The following is a 17,318-nucleotide window of genomic DNA, read 5'->3' on the forward strand; positions in this document are numbered from 1 at the left end:
AAACCTTTTTCTGTGATTTTTACAGTTTGTCAGGTCAACAGAGTCTCAGTCTGAGTCAGTGTTTAAGCTGCTCAAGACGTTAGCATGCTACCGGTTAGCAACTGTCAACCATTAACAGTTACAGATTCAATCCACTGCTAATGGCTTCAACATGATAAACACAAGTGTGGCTCACATCTGGAGAACAGCTCAGCTCTGAGTGCCTAATGTAGGTGGAAAAGCGCTATATAAGTTGAGACCATTTATCATTTACTCTGAGCTCTGTTACAAGTTGTAGCAAAGGTTTGGAGTTTGGTTCAGGGCTTTCTCTTGGAGAGGTCGGAGCTGAGCTGTTGAAGCTAAATGCTAACCGGTAGCATGCTAACATCTTAAACACTGACTCACTGGTTTCTTCACATAAACGTGCGTCTCTGGGGCCGTGTTTTTACTGTTATCTTCTTGAGCAATGATTGTGAGTTCATAAAGATGTCACTGTCAGTCAGTTGTCTTTCATTTTCATAGTAGAGATATTGTTACATGCGGTAGTGCTACAAAATGCTACTTCGGTATTCAAAATGGCCGCCATAACAACAAAGGTCACATGACTGAAAGGCATGTATGTACACAGTAGACCCATTTCTCAACAACACAGGTGGATGTTATTGATGGCATTTTGAAAGCAGAGACACCGAACCTGAGGTCCATTGTTGTTGTGCCGTTTATCCGCGACCATCACCTCATGTTGCCTCATGATAATGCACGGCATTGACTTCTGTTATTCAACTTAAACTGTGAAACTAGAATATCATAGACTCATTACATGCAAAGTGACATATGTCAAGCCTTTATTTGTCATCATTTTGATTATTACGGCTCAGCTTGTAAAAACCCAAACTAAAAATCTCAGAAAATTAAAATATTTTGCAGGCAATGAGTCTATATCATGTACTAGTTTCACAGTTTAAGTTGAATAACAGAAGTAAATACACTTTTTCATGATATTCTAATTATATGATGAGCACCTGTATATCTGATATCCAGCAACTTCGCACATTAAAGAGAAGTGGACCAACATACAGGCCACAGCCTAATGCTGCCTTCATGTGGTCTCATAATCATGGTAAATACCATTTGTCGGAAAATTGCACATGAACGTCACCTCATCCCATATTTTCAATCAAAGTTCGGTGGTTTGTAGAGGACTTTCTCACAAGATTATTTTTGTTTATAGTGTGTTGATGTGTTTGTTTCACTTTTCCACGCCACAAACGCACTTGAACACGATGCACTCGTAATTTCCACTTCACAACTGGAAACGATGGCAGCATATGACACACGTGTGCTAAAGCCGTGCGGTCGACTCAGTATCGTGATTCTCTCGTAAAAGGAGTCGTGCTCACTTACACTTAGATATTTGAGAGGCTTGTGTCTACTGTGTGTATATAGAAACATTTTCATGAAAAATGGGAGCAAAGACAAAAGTGTTTTTGTTTAATTAGAGAAGTACTTTTGGAGCTTCTTTGAAATCCCGCCTCACACCTGGAGCTCCTGGCATGGACGCCTACATTGTGAAATGGGCGTTGAATTGATTATTCAAATTACTGCATCATTTCAAACAGTCCTGAGTTTGACTTACCCCTGAATGAATCCACGGGACACTTTTTCTCACCCTGATTTTATAAACCTGTCGAATCCCAACAAAACCATGAGCTGTGTATGTAACAGCGATTCATTAACGAGAGACAAGAAAGAAAGACAGACACCCGCTTATTTTAACACCTTTACTTGTACATGCAAAGACGCATAATGCAACAACAGAAAAAAGTATTTCACCAGTGAAGAAGTGTGAGCTTATTACATAAGATTTTGATATTGTGTTTAAACAACCACAAAACACTCAAATAAATACGAGATGTACTGGTGTGTTTGTCGATGGCACGTTTCAATAAATAAGATGTCAACAAAAATATAAAGCCATAAAAAGTACAAACAAAATTCTATCCAAAAAGTGATCCGAGATTTGTCCTGGTTGGTTTTAAAGTGTGGCAGCGAAACGCAGTGGTCCACGAGAAACGCTGCTTTCAAGCTGTTCTTATGAAATCGTACAACTCTAAACAGAGCTTCTCAGGAGCTAAGAAATGTCCTGTTTAAAGAGAATAAAAAAGGAAAAATGATTATCGCCTACTGCTGAGGAGTGAGACTTCGTTAATGTTTGACTCAATAAGACAAGCTTTGTAAAACTCGTGCTCAAAGCATGCTGGGAACATCTCATGCTTTGGTGCTGTTTGGCTACAGCGAGGAGGGCATTCACTGGCATTCAGCATTCACATATGCAATATACTTTTTCACTGGTGAAACTCATGACGATGCACAGTTTGGTTAGTCTGAAGGCGTTTGTATAATGTAGTGAATAGTATATTGCATTCAAAGCCATGCAGAACTAAAACAGAACAAAGAGGAGCTAAGCACAAATCATGTGCATACAAACTTATTTTTACCTTTTCTGCTTCTTCTGTTGTTGTTATTGTTGGTGGAGAATCCATCAGATCTGAGTCCTGCTGGACACAAACAAAAGGACATTCAGGTGAAGGTTGACTGTATCGTCCCCATTAGGACTTTTCTTACTGTATTTGACCCACAATTTCCCAGGTCAAAGGTACTGAAACTGGATATCTTAGTGGTTCATGTGTTTAAAGGGACTATACAGAGTTTAAAAATGGTAAAATTAAGTATTTTCCTCCCCCTACATGTTCCAACAATGTCCTAATGTGTAGAATGAGCCCAGACCTGTTCACCACAACTACCTCTAAAATCATGAACTCAAAAAGGTGTCACTTTGGGTCCAAAGTGTCGTCATGCACGAGCTTCATATAGAAGCTGCAGTTACACATAGCATAGCTAACATAGCTAACTTGCATCTAGACCCTTTAAACTGGAATACTCCTCAAGAAAAAAACAAACACATTTTTCTTTTTAAAATCCAAATGAAGAAAAGTTTGGTGAGCAAAGTTTTTTTTTCAGTGACAGATAAAGAGACTGTTCCATACAAAGAGTCGTTTAGCCTGTTCAATGTATTTTTCCTATAGCCGTTAGCTTTTAGCCGTCAAACATCTCAAATTATGAAAGATGTCAACTGTTGTCGACCCATCAGCTTCATTTAGGTGCGGTTAAAGTCCATTGAATTTGCAGACTTTTTTAGATTTCACTTTAGATAAAAACTAGCGTATACATGCACTTCCAATAACATCACGAGTAGTTCCGGCGGCCATTTTGAAAACCGAAGTAGAATTATGCAGTACTACAGCATGTAACAATATCTTGACTCAAGATGAAAATGAAAAACAACTGATTGAAGCGACTCTTTAATGCACTCATGTAATCATTGCTTAAGAAGATAACAGTTAAAACACGTTTATGTGATAAAACCATCAAATGTGGCTCAGACGTAGCAGCTCTGTCTGTCGAGCTACAGCAGGATTTACTAAAGATCTGCTTCACTCCTCAGACTAAACTAACACATCAAAGAGGAAACAGAAAATCTTTCTCTGGGATTTTTACAGTTTGTCATGTCAACAGAGTCTCAGTCTGAGTCAGTGTTTAAGCTGCTAAATACGTTAGCATGCTACCTGTTAGCAGCTGTCAACAACTGACAGTTGATTTAATCAACACGATAGATACAGACGGCATCTCGTCATAGAAGGGGGCGTGGCCTCACCGAGGGGGGAAATAGAATCTTTTGGGAAACACCATTTTTCACTCTTTTTAGCCATTTTCTGGTGGAATATCAACTTATTTATCACAAACAAATAAAGTCAAGTGTAAATCGGGCCCATATGGATATTTTGTCACAACAGATTGTTCAGTAGAAGTGAAAAAACGGCAGTTGTAGCAAGCGCTAGCTAACCGTTAGCATTAGCCCGATGCTAACATGTAGCATTTGTTAGCATTCTCCGTTTTTTTTAATGTATTTATGGACTGTGGAACCACTTTGCTCCTCTCCATGTCTTTGTATCATTATTTAGAAGAAACTATATTCATAATTCAGCATTTGTTAAAGTAGTTTTTGAATAATTAGAAAAAGTTTAAATTTTTCTCCAAATTGTTTCCCCCCTTAACAGTTTTCAAAGATGACCATATATGGGCGATTCCAGAGATGCCGTCTGTATAACACATGAGTGGCTCAAATGAACACTGAGGAAAACCTACAGTAACAGCTCAGCTCTGACCTCTGTCACATGTTGTAGCCAAGGTTTGGAATGTGGTTCAGGGCTTTCTCTTGGAGAGGTCGGAGCTGAGCTGTTGAAGCTAAATGCTAACCAGTAGAATGCTAACATCTTAAACGCTGACTCACTGATTTCTTCACATAAACTCTCTCTCTCTGGGGTTGTGTTTTTACTGTTATCTTCTTGATAACCGCTAAACCTAATCTTATCATATGTAAATGGAAAAGAAACCACATAAAATATAGAAATCTGAAGAAACGGAAAAACCTCTCCATTAATTTTATTGTTGATAGAAACCGTTGACTGAAGGAAGCATTTGCAGGAACAGGCTCAGATAGGCATTTCTTTGATTTTTGAATTCTGACTCACTCACTGATATAAAATGGTGGCATATGTCACTTCCTGCCCGCCTGTGTCCAATGAGGAAGTGAAATAATAAACATCACAAAAAATGTCAAACCAGGGAAAACTAGGGGGAAATTGGAGCAAAATCTAAAGTATAATTGTGTTAAGTTTGAGTGGAGATCTTTGTTCACATGCAAACACATTCTAAACATCATCCCTGTCCATTTATGTCTCACATTTGTCTTTCAACCTTTTCATTATTACAGTAATTGTTTTTCAGATGTACATTCACAACATTGTTTGAACTTAAAAAAACATGGCATGAAATTTGCTGTAAAGGTGTTGATGATGGGGATGTTATAATTCAGCCGGTCATTACCTGTAAATCTACCTCTTTACTTGAGTCTTCCAACATTTTGAGGACAGGACTGTGGTGGATCACCTTTTCTTCCTAACCAGAGGAAAAAACAAACACATGAGATGAATATGCAGTAGGAGGTTTTAGATATAACGGCAGCTGCCTCCATCTGTCTCACAACAGAATGAGGTTTTGTCATGCTTCGAGTTGAAATGTAATACTGTCATGCCTATTAAGTGGTCAGCAGTTACAAATTCTCCAGTCTCTATTTTAATTTTGTTTCAGATCTCAAATTGCTCCCACATTACACATATTCGTCGGCCACGTCTTGCTAGTGGGAGCTATTGTTTTAAGCTTTACTTAAACTGTTTCGCTCCACTCTGCACCAGCAAAAAGAGTCCAGATGTTTTGTGTGCTCTGAAACTAAAAGACTGAAGTATCCCTTGTGTGGCCTTTGTGGGTCATTTTGACCCGCTGGTATGTTCCGGGCATTTGGATGCAAGGTGACACAAGGGGGCGCCCTTCCAACCTTCTCTGTGTAAATGTGAGGTGACTTTCTTCAGAGTTAGACTTTAGGTCAGACACCATGAGTGACAGTAACATGATGCTAAATACAGTGAGCTCTTTGTTTGCAGTAAAAAGGCTGAGGCCTCATTGCTCTTCAGTCACAGACTGAGAAGTGAACAAGGAAGTCATGGAGCTTCTGCTTTAGACAGAACTTCAGACTTCTGCTGCCTGTAAGAGTCATATCATATTCTGAAACTCAAATATGTAGCAAAAACATAATATATGGAAAATTATTTTTACAATTACAAAAAGAAAAATCATATATCTAGTAAAAAAAATAGTTTTTTTTTTCATTTACTCTGATTCTAAAAATAAACAAACCCAGGTCATTTGTATCTGCTGTAGGTCATATTTGACCCAGTTCCTCTGAGTCGTGGTGCAGCAGGTCTGATGTGGACAGATGTTACAGAAGAAGCTCATGAGGTTCATTTCTTCAACAGTTACTATAGTAACTAAAGTAAAAGTAGATCTACCACAGTCCTGTCCACATCTGTCACGGTCCACCACGACTCAAAGGAACCCGGACAAACATGACTTTACAGCAGATACAAATGGTTAGGGTTTGTTTTGGTTTTCTTTTTTAGAATGAGTTAATAAAAAAAACATATTTTTTTAATTAGATACGAGATTTTCAAATATTTTTCTTTTTGTAATTGTAATAATAATTTTCCATATATTATGTTTTTACTACAGATTTGAGTTTCAGAATATGATATGACTCTTACATGAAGCAGAAGTCTGAAGTTCTGTCTAAAGCAGAATCTCCATGACTTCCTTCTTCACTTCTCAGTCTGTGACTGAAGAGCAATGAGGCCTCAGCCTTTTTACTGCAAACAAAGAGCTCATTGTATTTAGCCTCATGTTACTGTCACTCATGGTGTCTGACCTAAAGTCTCACTCTGAAGAAAGTCAACTCACATTTACACTGAGAAGGTTGGAAGGGCGCCCCCTTGTGTCACCTTGCATCCAAATGCCTGGAACATGACAGCGGGTCAAAATGACCCGCGAAGGCCACACAAGGGGTATATTTACATTTCCCACCATGCATTATTTAAAGCTATAAAAGATGAAATATCAATAATAAGGCGTCCAGAAGTATTTTTCGTCGAGTATGTAAGATGTTTTGTACCATGTGACCTGTGTCCCGAGATGTGTGGTAAAAATGAGCAAATCCTTGTAACTGTTTTCTTCTTTCTTTTTTTTGCAAACACAGAAGAAGAGTGTGTGCGGTCAGAGCATGTGTCACTATGAACAGCTGCATAATTACAAAAACAATGAAACAATAAACAAGACAAATATTAACCAACAAATCAAATACTGGTTTAACGGATGATTATTGTATTGCTGATTTATACACAGTTATTTACTGTTTTGGTTTTGTTTTTTCAGTCAGAGAGCAGATAATTCATTTCATTTCATCTCAAGAAAGTAGTGTGCCAAGAACAAAACAAACACAAAAAGCCAAAACCACAATCCTAGTAGCTGTCCCCCAATCAGGTCCTGAAAAGTGCCAGTGCAGACTATAGTTTAAGCTCAGTGACCGACCGTATTCGGGAGGTTCTGAGCTTTCAAATGAGGCAAATACTTAACTGTCCTTCATGTCCTCAATATAGCAGCTTAAAGGAACAGGCCACCGTTTTTCCATACTGAGATATGTTCTTACCTGAGCTTAGACGAGTTGATGTGCACCTGTCTGGTCTTTGTGCCCGTGAAAGAGTGTGGTAGCTTCAAACTACACCCCCGTTTGGAGCCATAGGAATATACTGGGAGAGGCTAAATGCTAACAACATCTTTGGTCTTTTTGCATGACTGAGGGCACGCATAAAGACCAGACAGGTACGCATCAACTCGTCTAAGCTCAGGTAGGAACATATCTCAGTATGTAAAAACGTTGGCCTGTTCCTTTAAGTCCCTGTTTCTTTCATTTCAGCACAAGTGTTTTGGCCTATTCCTTTAAAGTGCGGGTGTTTTGCTTTTTGCACAGACCTGGGCAAACCCCGGCCTGCAGGCAAGTTGTGGTCACGAGTTGATTCAATCCGGCCCACGACTTGTAGGCCATAAATCACTGAGTTTGTCTCTAGCCTATTCCTGTGTGGAGTTATGATTTTTTTAAAGAAACTACCAGAATGCTACTCCAACCATTAGGGGGCTGCTTAAATAAAAAAATAAAGGGAAAGAATTCCATACGTGTCCAGCAGAGGGCGCTGATATAATGAGTGATCAGGATACAAACAACACATTGTAGCCACGTGGGAAATGGACAGAAGTTGAATAAGCTAAATAACGATTCTCACACATGTGCGTCCTTGGCTTGATATGGCTAAATATTTACCAAAAAAAAAAAAAGTCTAAATCAGGGGTGCCCAAACTTTTTGTCTCTAAGGGCCAAAATTAAAAAGTGCCTGTGAGTCGTGGGTCAAACACGGCGATGTCAAGCACGAAACACACATATAACTGCAAAGTTACTTTTTTTTATTTCCTTTTTTTTTTTTTTAGATAGCCTAAATTTGCATTTGATTCTATGCAAATAACATGCTATATTTAAACAAATGGTAACAATGGCTAACTAAGTAGTAACTAAGTCTAATTTTAGTAAAACAAAATCAACAACTGTAGCAATTTTGTGCAAAAAAAATCACCTGCATCTACAGCACCTACAGTAACTTTACCTCACTCGTTAACTAAAAGAAAATGCCACATTAGATTATTTTGAAAGTGTCAGTTCAGCATCAATTCTTTTATAAGTCAATTTTTAACATATACTGTTGTTGACGTCAACAATCTTTGCAATAAAAGTTGGAAAACTGTGAAAGTTGATGCTACAACACTCTGTGATTGATAAACACCAAGACACCAAAACAGTGTTTCCTTAACTTCGCGAAAGGAGTGAAACAGCGCCCCCAATTTGACGCTAGTGGTCAAAAGGTGTACTGCATCCATAGATACAGACGGCATCTCGTCATAGAAGGGGGCGTGGCTTCGCCGAGGGGGAAAATAGAATCTCTAGAGAAACACAATTTTTCACTCATTTAAGCCATTTTCTGATGGAATATGAACTTATTTATCACATAAATAAACCCAAGTGTAAATGGGGACCATATGGATATTTTCTCACAGCAGATTGTTCAGTCGGGGTGAAAAAACGGCAGTTGTAGCTAGCGCTAGCTAACCGTTAGCATTAGCCCGATGCTAACATGTAGCATCATGTTAGCATTCTCCGTTTTTTATGTATTTATGGGCTGTTGAACCACTTTGCTCCTCCCCATGTCGTTGTTTCTTTCGTTAGAAGAAAACTATATTTATAATTCAGCATTTGTTAAAGTAGTTTTTGAATAGAATAGAATTAGAGAAAGTTTAGATTTTTCTCCAAATTGTTTTCCCCCTTAACTGTTATCCAACATGACCATATATGGGCGATTCCAGAGATGCCGTCTGTATCTATATTTACCATTGAGAATGAATGGAAGAGAGTTAGTATTAACCACACACAGCGCAAAAGTAGGTCACTCTCTGGCGGCCCAACAGAATTGTTTCAGCGGGCCAAATTTGGCCCACGGGCCCCACTTTGGGCACCCCTGGTCTAAATAGTCCACTGAATAACAGTAGGTATCTGCTATTCAAAATACACAATAGTGTAATGTACAATGGGATAAAGTTGAGCAGAATTAGTTCAAGTGGCCCCTTATGAAAATTAATTGCCCAAATACCTGTTTTTGCAGGTATTTGGTAATAATCTCAAACAATCTTCATCACAGTCTTACACTTTGTGCGTAAAAAAATGCAAAATTGATCTAAAACAGCTGAAACTAAATATCCCGTTGTCTGGATACTTACCACTTCCTGGTTTTCACGCAATCTGTCCAGCAGTTTCAATAAAGAGAAGAGGAAAAAAAAGAAAAGAAAACAGTCCATGCAGCTCGTGTGGCTGTCGTGAACTATAGCAAGTGTTTCTACTTTGCTATGGAAGAATTACTGGCCAAAAAACACCTTTATTGTCAAGATCATTTATATCCATGTCCATTTTTACCTGCTTGTTGTCGGCCTCCTCAGGAGAAACAACAGGTTCATCTGGGAGTGCGGGCTCCTATTACAAGAGAAGATAATTGTTTTAGACGCTCATTGTTGGATGCAAAGATTCAAAACGCGGTTGAATTAATTGCGATTGTGGGCGTCTCGTTAATCAGTGGTGTAAGAGTGGGCATGGGACCATTTCTCTTGAGACATGTCGGCTAATACGAGTTAGTAATGAGTTTGACAGCCTTGTTAGCAGCAAGGCAATGACAAACCCCCCTCTGTGCGCTCTCCGTTTTTGTTGTGTGAAGATTAGTCATTTGTTCTGGCTGCTCACCTCAAAACTGTACTCTTCTTCAATGTAAAACTCATCGAGCTCCTCTTCATCCACTCCACTGGACTATTGAGGACGGAAGGCAGTAATTAGAAAGGAATTGCATCAGTATATCCAGGGCTGTTTCTAGCTTTGTAGGGAGCCTGATTCTTGAGTCACAGAATCCCATACTGTAAGGTTGCATTTGATAAATAGCATTTTTTATCTTTACATTCATATTTAATTTTTGAATTGGCGCTCAAGCTTCAGGAAGGTCCCAATTTCCTTTCTGTGTGGAGTTTGCAACACGGTACACTGCAAAAAGTGGATTCTAAGCAAGTAAAAAATGTCTTACTTTAAGAAATAAGTTCTTATTTTTTCCCTCAAAGTAATAATGTCTTGCCGAGCAAAGTTTTCTTGAGAAAAAAAATCTTGTTTTAGGAAATAAAATCTAGCCATTTCTTGTTCAGATATATTTGCTAAAAACATGCTAATTTTTCATGTAACAAGAAAGAAAAACTTTTTGAATCTTCTTCAGCTTTAGACAAAGAATATTTTGTCTTATTTTAAGAAAAAATAAGATAAATATCTACTTAATTTAAGAACTGATTCTCACAGATGGATAACACATTCCATTCTTTAAAGTGGGCGGCTCGGTGGCACAGCAGTTAGAGCCTCAGCTTCACAGCTCGAAGGTCCCGGGTTCAATTCCCACCAGGACGGGGCCTTTCTGTGTGGAGCATGTTCTCCCCATGTCTACCACTAAAACATGTACAATAGGTGAATCCTCCAGCCAGGTGATTCTGACCATCAGCCTGGCTCCACATCATGGAGGTGGGTCCCCCCACTTAAAGATTAGTATTTATTAAGAACATTTTGCTCAATAATGTGTATAATTTAGAACATTTTACTTAAATCAAGCAACATTTAAGTAAAATATCCCACAATTTTTCACTAAATAAGAATGTTTTCCTTAAATTATTCCGTTTTCTGAGGACATTTTGCTTAATTCTAGCTATTTATTTGCTTAAATTTAGTGTTTCTTTCTTGTTTTATGATAAGAAAAATATTCCAGAAATAAGAATTCTTAGCAAGAAAAAAATGCTGACCCCATTGGCAGAATTTTTTCCTTAAAACAAGACAAAATGTCTTATTTTAATATTTTTTCCCTTGTTTTTAGTAGGGCACTTTTTGCAGTGTAAAAAGCTCTAAAAAGTCCATTCTGCATAAAACCCCCTTACAATTTCAACCTGAGGCCCCCTTGAGGCTCTACAACCTGCTCAGAAACAGCCCTGAATATACAGCATCAATAGGCGATATATCAATTTACATTAACAATGCCAAGCAAATCCAAAGCAGCTCATTTATCCAAACTATTCAGCTAACCAGCATGCACATTATGTTGAAGTTATCATCTGTTTTATTGCATACTTTATACATTAATTAAGCTCCTTTAATGCCAAACTCGTGGAAGCAAAGCACTAGTTATGAACGGTTTAAAGCGGTGTTAGAGTTTTGTTAGTCGTGTTTATGCTTCGTGACTTGAGCTGGTGATCTGTTCGGCCATTTTAAAGCCACAGGACATTTACCAGGCGGTGTCTCTGCCTCTTATGACGTCCTTTATTTCCTTTGCCCTGGTTAAAAGGTTCAGTCACAAAGAGAGAAAAGTTAAAGAGGTTCTCATGCTTTAGATCTGTGGTTCTCAACTGGTGGAGCTTTTTGGGAACCAACGCCCCAAACAATGACACGGGTAACTTGGAAAAAAAATATATATATATACATTGAATCAAAACATAGCTAAACAACAAAGCACTATTAAATATTACTCTTTTACTGCCATTTACTGCCTTTCACGATAGGTTTATGTGAGACTAAAATCTTAAGGCAATTCAGCTGACAGTGCAAGGTTTACCTCTGGGTCATGGCCCACCAGTTGAGAATCACAAGTGACATGATGAATCCAATAAACCCAAGATGTTTGAGAGCACTTTAACTTGATGTTTAAGGCGAGACACTGCAGGTGAATAGGGGAAAAAAACTAAATGTAGAGATATCAATTTGAAACTTTTGCTGAACATCACAGATATAAATATGAGAAAAAAATGTTATGTTTTCACAAAAAAATAAGCCATTTTGAGCATTAAAATGGCCAAAATTGCCTATATTTTGGGCAACGAAATCAAAATAATGAATTGAACCAGATTAAATGTTATGGTTTTATTTTATTGACATTAGTAACTAAGATTTTTTCAGAGGGGATTTTGGATATTTTGTTTAGTTTTTCAATAAACTAATCATCTGTGAAAAAATCTGTAAAAACTCAAATTCCGCCTGTTTTTTGGTTTCAAAGCTGAATAAATCAGGCTAGGAATTAGATATTAAAAAATCCCTCTGAAAAAACCTTCAAAATATTGTTAGGTCTCAGACTGTAAAGTTTGGAGTCTGTGGGAGCTTCTATAAGGGCTCAGGCTCTGCCCGAGTGCGGCTTCTCTCATTCAGAGAAAACCAGCCCTGAAGTTTTGTAGCGAGTGCGCATGCGCAGCTGTTCTTCCACTTTTCCACTCCAGCGTCTCGTAGGAGGAAAAATACCATATTTGGGTGAAAGCGTCATCACGGGGCCCCTTAGCAGGACACGTGGACGTAAAATCTGTCAATATTTATGAATGAAAACCCGCGGGAAAGACGGCGTTTCTACGCGGCGCAGCAGCTACTTCCGGGTCACCTCCGCCTCGCAGACAAAACATCATAAAATAAACATCATGCGGGTGAGTTTTGTCATTTTTATATCTGACATGAAAACTAAGATGTAAAGGGAGGAAAATAGATACAAATCTCCACTTCGACCACTGCGTGAAAAATCAATACTTTCACCTGCCGTGTCTCGCCTTAAAATGATTTAGATGAATTATTACTGCAAAATGCTACATAGGATTTAGAGTTTAAACTCAGTTAGATTGACCTCTTGCCTTCCATTTGTTTAAACTGCTGCTTATTTCACACATTAATGGGTAACTAGCTTCCCTTGAATGAATGAGAGTGAGTGTTCATGCCTCTTTATTCATCCCAAGGCGGATAATAAGCTCCGTATAAAACAATTTGAGTACAGAAACAAAAAAAGTCCAAGCATTTTATATGTGAGCGTGTGTCACATTTCGAGAGCATTTAGAATCAGATTCTGGAAAGGCAAGAGATCGTTTTTTATCAATCGCAAAAAAAAGTATCATGCAATTGTTATGATGATAGACAGAATTCAATTGACCTTTCACAAAACCCCGCCCCAAAATAGCAATTGTTCAAGCCTAGCAACCGTCATCATGAAGCTTGGCCCGACGACACTAGGGGCCACCTTCCGCTATTGCTGTAGTACCTCCATATAGCCGCTAGCATCCCATTGGAAAGCATTGCACTTTAGACACATTAAAACAACTTTAAAGCCTGGTTTCTAATTTTCCTAAACTTTCTACAGCTAGATATTCCTCCTGTGATAACGCTGAGTTAGCTACAATAAAGGAAACTAGGCTGGTTTTCGTAAGAAACATTGTAGAAATCCGGCCCTCATATGCTAATGAGGGCCGGACTGTTAGCATTGGAGACACACGGCTATGACCGAACTAGGGCCAGGTCTACAGTGAAGATCCCGCCCTTATGCCCTTTTTAAGAACATGCTTTGTCAGAGCTGGGGAGGAGGAGTCTGTAAATCCGCCATGATTTCCCCCTCGAGCGTGGTCATTGTGGTAAACGAGGAGGAGTGTGGAATTACGGTCTGTTAATAATATGTGTATGGTCACACCGCAGACCTCCGAACCATATAATTAACCACCAAATACCCTCGCAGATGAAGAAGCAAAATGGTGAAGCGATCAGTTAGAGAGTGTGTAAGTCAGACACTGGGTATGTCTGGGGGAGTCGAGTTCTTTCCCCCCTCCCAAAGCCGAAAACACAACTGGAGCTCTGTTTCCAATGAATTACACAATGTGGACGGCCTACTCCCAGCTAAATGTCTCCGAGATTAACAAGCATACGTCTGCTCTAAGCTAAGGCTAGGCTAACGTCTAGCTACTGACAATCACATAACGTTACACTGCGCCGGCGAACTTTTACAAAGGTTAGTGCTAGATCGTATGCTCCGGAGGGACGGTCTACTGTGAGTTTGTATAGAGCTATGAGTTGGTTTGTCTAAAAATACAAATAATCCTAATCCTAACCCTAATCCTTGAGGTTAACCCCTTAACTCCCATCTGAACCGAGCACATTTTCTCCAGTTTGGCTTTACCCCAGTCCAAAAGCTTCTGGAAAAAACCTGTGAAAATAGCAATAAAACAATGATGGAAATGTGACAAAAAAGTGACGAAAAATGTATGAAAAAGTGGCAAAAATGTCACATAAATGTCACAAGAAATGGACAAAAAAATGATAAAAAATGGACAAAAAAATGTCAAAAAATGGATTAAAAATTGATGAAAAATTGACGAAAAAATGACAAAAATGTGATAAAAAATGACAAAAAAGTTACAAAAATTAGTTGAATACCCAACAAAAAAATGAAAGAAAAAAAATCTGATGACGTGAGGAAAAACATCCTCTCGGTTCAGGCGGGAGTGAAGAGGTTAACCATTTCCCTGGCCCTAACCTTAATTTGTGTCATGATATCTCACGTTTTCACAGCAGACTGTCCCTCCGGAGCATACGATCTAGCACTAACCTTTTACAAATGTTAGTCTACAGTCTCCCAATGCGGTTCCGTAACCGTCCAAAGCCGTACACTACATTTTATTACATATATATTTTTTAAACGTTTACCTGTCTCCTTTCATGATAAAAATGTAGGTTTAGCTGGGGTTAGCTAACTTTAGCGAACTGAGGAGATGCTCATATTTTGAACAATACTACAGAAATAAGAGAGTGCTTACCCGACAGTGCAAGAGCATGACTGGTCCACAAACCTGTGTTGGTTGCATTTAAGGAAGAGATCATGAGGTTTCTCTGATTTCGAGTCACTTAAAGGGACTATACAGAGTTTAAAAATGGTAAAATTATCTAAGTTCCTCCCCCTAAATGTTCCAACAATGTCCTAAAGTGTAGAATGAGCTCAGACCTGTTCACCACAACTGCCTCTAAAATCCTGCACTGTCACAGGTGCAGTTACGTGTATGACCTGAGGTGGCAGTAGTGAGTATAAAATGGCTAACTTTTGCATCTAGCCCCTTTAACCATCGGCGTCAGAAAGTGTAACGGATCTAGCAACAGTAACTAAGTGGGCGGGGCTTTAGCGAAAGGTCAGATGCCCACATTTTTAAACACATTTTGACGTTGATCCAAAGGGCGGCTTTACCTTCCCACGTTCGCGGTTTTTCCTCTTATGTTCTGAGTTTTTCTTTTGCAAATCTCCATGAGTCAAGAGCAGAGTCTCCACGACGGGATCGGAGGACTTTACAGCGGTCTGCAGCGCAGGAGACAGAACGTGTGACGATACAGAGCGTTTTTGGTTAGTGAACGGCTCAGTGAGGCTAACGTTACCTTATTGGTGGCTGTGTTATTATGAGTCGAGTTCAGAACCGTCCCGTTTGCTTTGATTGTGGTGTCACTTTTACCAGACTCCCTGAACTTGACGTCAGATGTGGTCCGCTCTTCTCCGCTCAGAGTCCACAATGTCGGTCCTTCAGCCGTTTCATTCAACAGGTCCTTTTCAAACACACAAGTAAAAAATATCAGTGCATTATTGTTTGCTGTATAGTATTTTGTCTACTGTAGTAATATTTATGCATTTCTGTCTGGATTCTGCCTTAAAGCGGTGTTGATGAGGATCGTGTAAAAATAGTAGTAGATTTATTCGGATTGACCAATGACAGAAACACAGGGACCGTCTGCATCGACACAACATGGTGGCTTGAAGAAGAAGAACAATGAATAAGAACAATGAATTAAAGTCACACGAAGGACTGAGAAACAACGCCGTCTTCAGAAACATCAACAGATCAGAGACGAGAGAAGGCACAATACGATAGAGATATTTGAGAAATACATTTTTGTTCTTTATTAGGAGGCTCATCGAAGGTCAATAAGGAGAGAAGAAATGAACAAAAGATAAACGGTGGCACAGCAGTTAGCGCTTCGCATCAAGAAGGTTCCCGGTGTTAATTCCCACCTGAACGGTAGCCCGGCACGAGCCATGGGGATGCAGTCTGGGATTGTGCGATTTGAATTTCGCTGGCTCCAGCAGAGCCAATCATAGCACGGGAGTTAACGGCATCATCATAAAACACACCAGTGCTCCTTCAGTAACAAAAACAGTGAAGATGGCGGCCGCGACACAGAGATCTTTTACCAGTGCCCTTTCTTCTGTTTTAAATGAGCTGGACTTGTCCTTAAAGGAACAGGCCACCATTTTTACATACTGAGATATGACGAGTTCTTTAGGACCTGTCTGATCTTCACCCGTGCCTTCAGTCACGTAAACACAGCGCAGACGGCGTTAGCATTTAGCCTCTCCCTCTCTCCTCTATAGCTCCAAAACAGGTCAAGATAGAAGCTACCAAGCTCTTCCACGTTTTCCTTATTTAAATATGGTTACGTGAAGTGTTCCACTACAAAGTATAATTACACAAAATTAAACAATGTGGATTTTCTAAGCGGATAAAAGGGGGAACTATAATGTAAGGTGTAATAATACCAGGAGTAGTTCGAAATCCGCGCAGTAATCTTCACTTTACTACTTAACTACTCCTGGTATTATTACGCCTTACATTATAGTTCCCCCTTTTATCCGCTTAGAAAATCCACATTGTTTAATTTTGTGTAATTATACTTTGTAGTGGAACACTTCACGTAACCATATTTTAATAGGGAAAACGTGGAAGAGCTTGGTAGCTTCTATCTTGACCTGTTTTGGAGCTATAGAGGAGAGAGGGAGAGGCTAAATGCTAACGCCGTCTGCGCTGTGTTTACGTGACTGAAGGCACGGGGGAAGATCAGACAGGTCCTAAAGAACTCGTCAAAGCTAAGGTAAGAACATATCTCAGTATGTAAAAACGGTGGCCTATTCCTTTAAAGTCACAGCAAGAAGCTGCTCTGAGGGCTTTCACCGGAACATTTAGTCGACTGCATGCTTAGACAGAGGACGTAAAAGCAAAGCGTGTGTGTGTGTGTGTGTGTGTGTTTTACAATACTAACGCAAATGTTTGCCGATTGTGTTCAGAATGTTCAGAACCAAAAGAAAATGCATCTAAAATGTGAGTCATTAAGCGTGTTTAGCAATGTAGAACGTCTACCTAGAAACAGCTACTGTTTGGAGACCCCTGCACTAATGTAACTCCTCTAGTTTGATTAGGATTTGTGATTGATGGGAGCATTGACCTACTAAGCAGTGTTAATTTTGACAACATATTTTATTTTAGTTTTAGTCTTAGTCTTTTGACTAAAATGTAATTTAATTTTAGTCGAGATTTAGTAAAAAAAACTTTTCAATTTTAGTCTAGTTTTAGTCGACTAAAATTCCATGTCAATTTAGTCGACTAAATTTAAG

General features: G+C 39.1%; 1 protein-coding gene across 1 annotated transcript in view; it reads right to left on the reverse strand.

Annotated features, from left to right (window-relative positions):
* col7a1l (collagen type VII alpha 1-like) overlaps positions 1–17,318 on the reverse strand; it is a gene marked incomplete at its 5' end in the record, with an annotated part of 157,394 nt that overhangs the window by 56,560 nt on the left and 83,516 nt on the right. Inside the window, 8 exons of the mRNA XM_079552197.1 lie at positions 1,616–1,663; positions 2,478–2,537; positions 4,927–4,998; positions 9,500–9,556; positions 9,821–9,883; positions 11,386–11,430; positions 15,129–15,236; positions 15,314–15,478. Coding sequence (XP_079408323.1) covers positions 1,616–1,663; positions 2,478–2,537; positions 4,927–4,998; positions 9,500–9,556; positions 9,821–9,883; positions 11,386–11,430; positions 15,129–15,236; positions 15,314–15,478 — 618 coding nt within the window. The remainder of the gene's footprint in view (positions 1–1,615; positions 1,664–2,477; positions 2,538–4,926; positions 4,999–9,499; positions 9,557–9,820; positions 9,884–11,385; positions 11,431–15,128; positions 15,237–15,313; positions 15,479–17,318) is intronic.

The sequence above is a fragment of the Gobius niger genome (assembly GCF_951799975.1).
Source record: "Gobius niger genome assembly, chromosome: 2".
Lineage (NCBI taxonomy): Eukaryota > Metazoa > Chordata > Actinopteri > Gobiiformes > Gobiidae > Gobius > Gobius niger.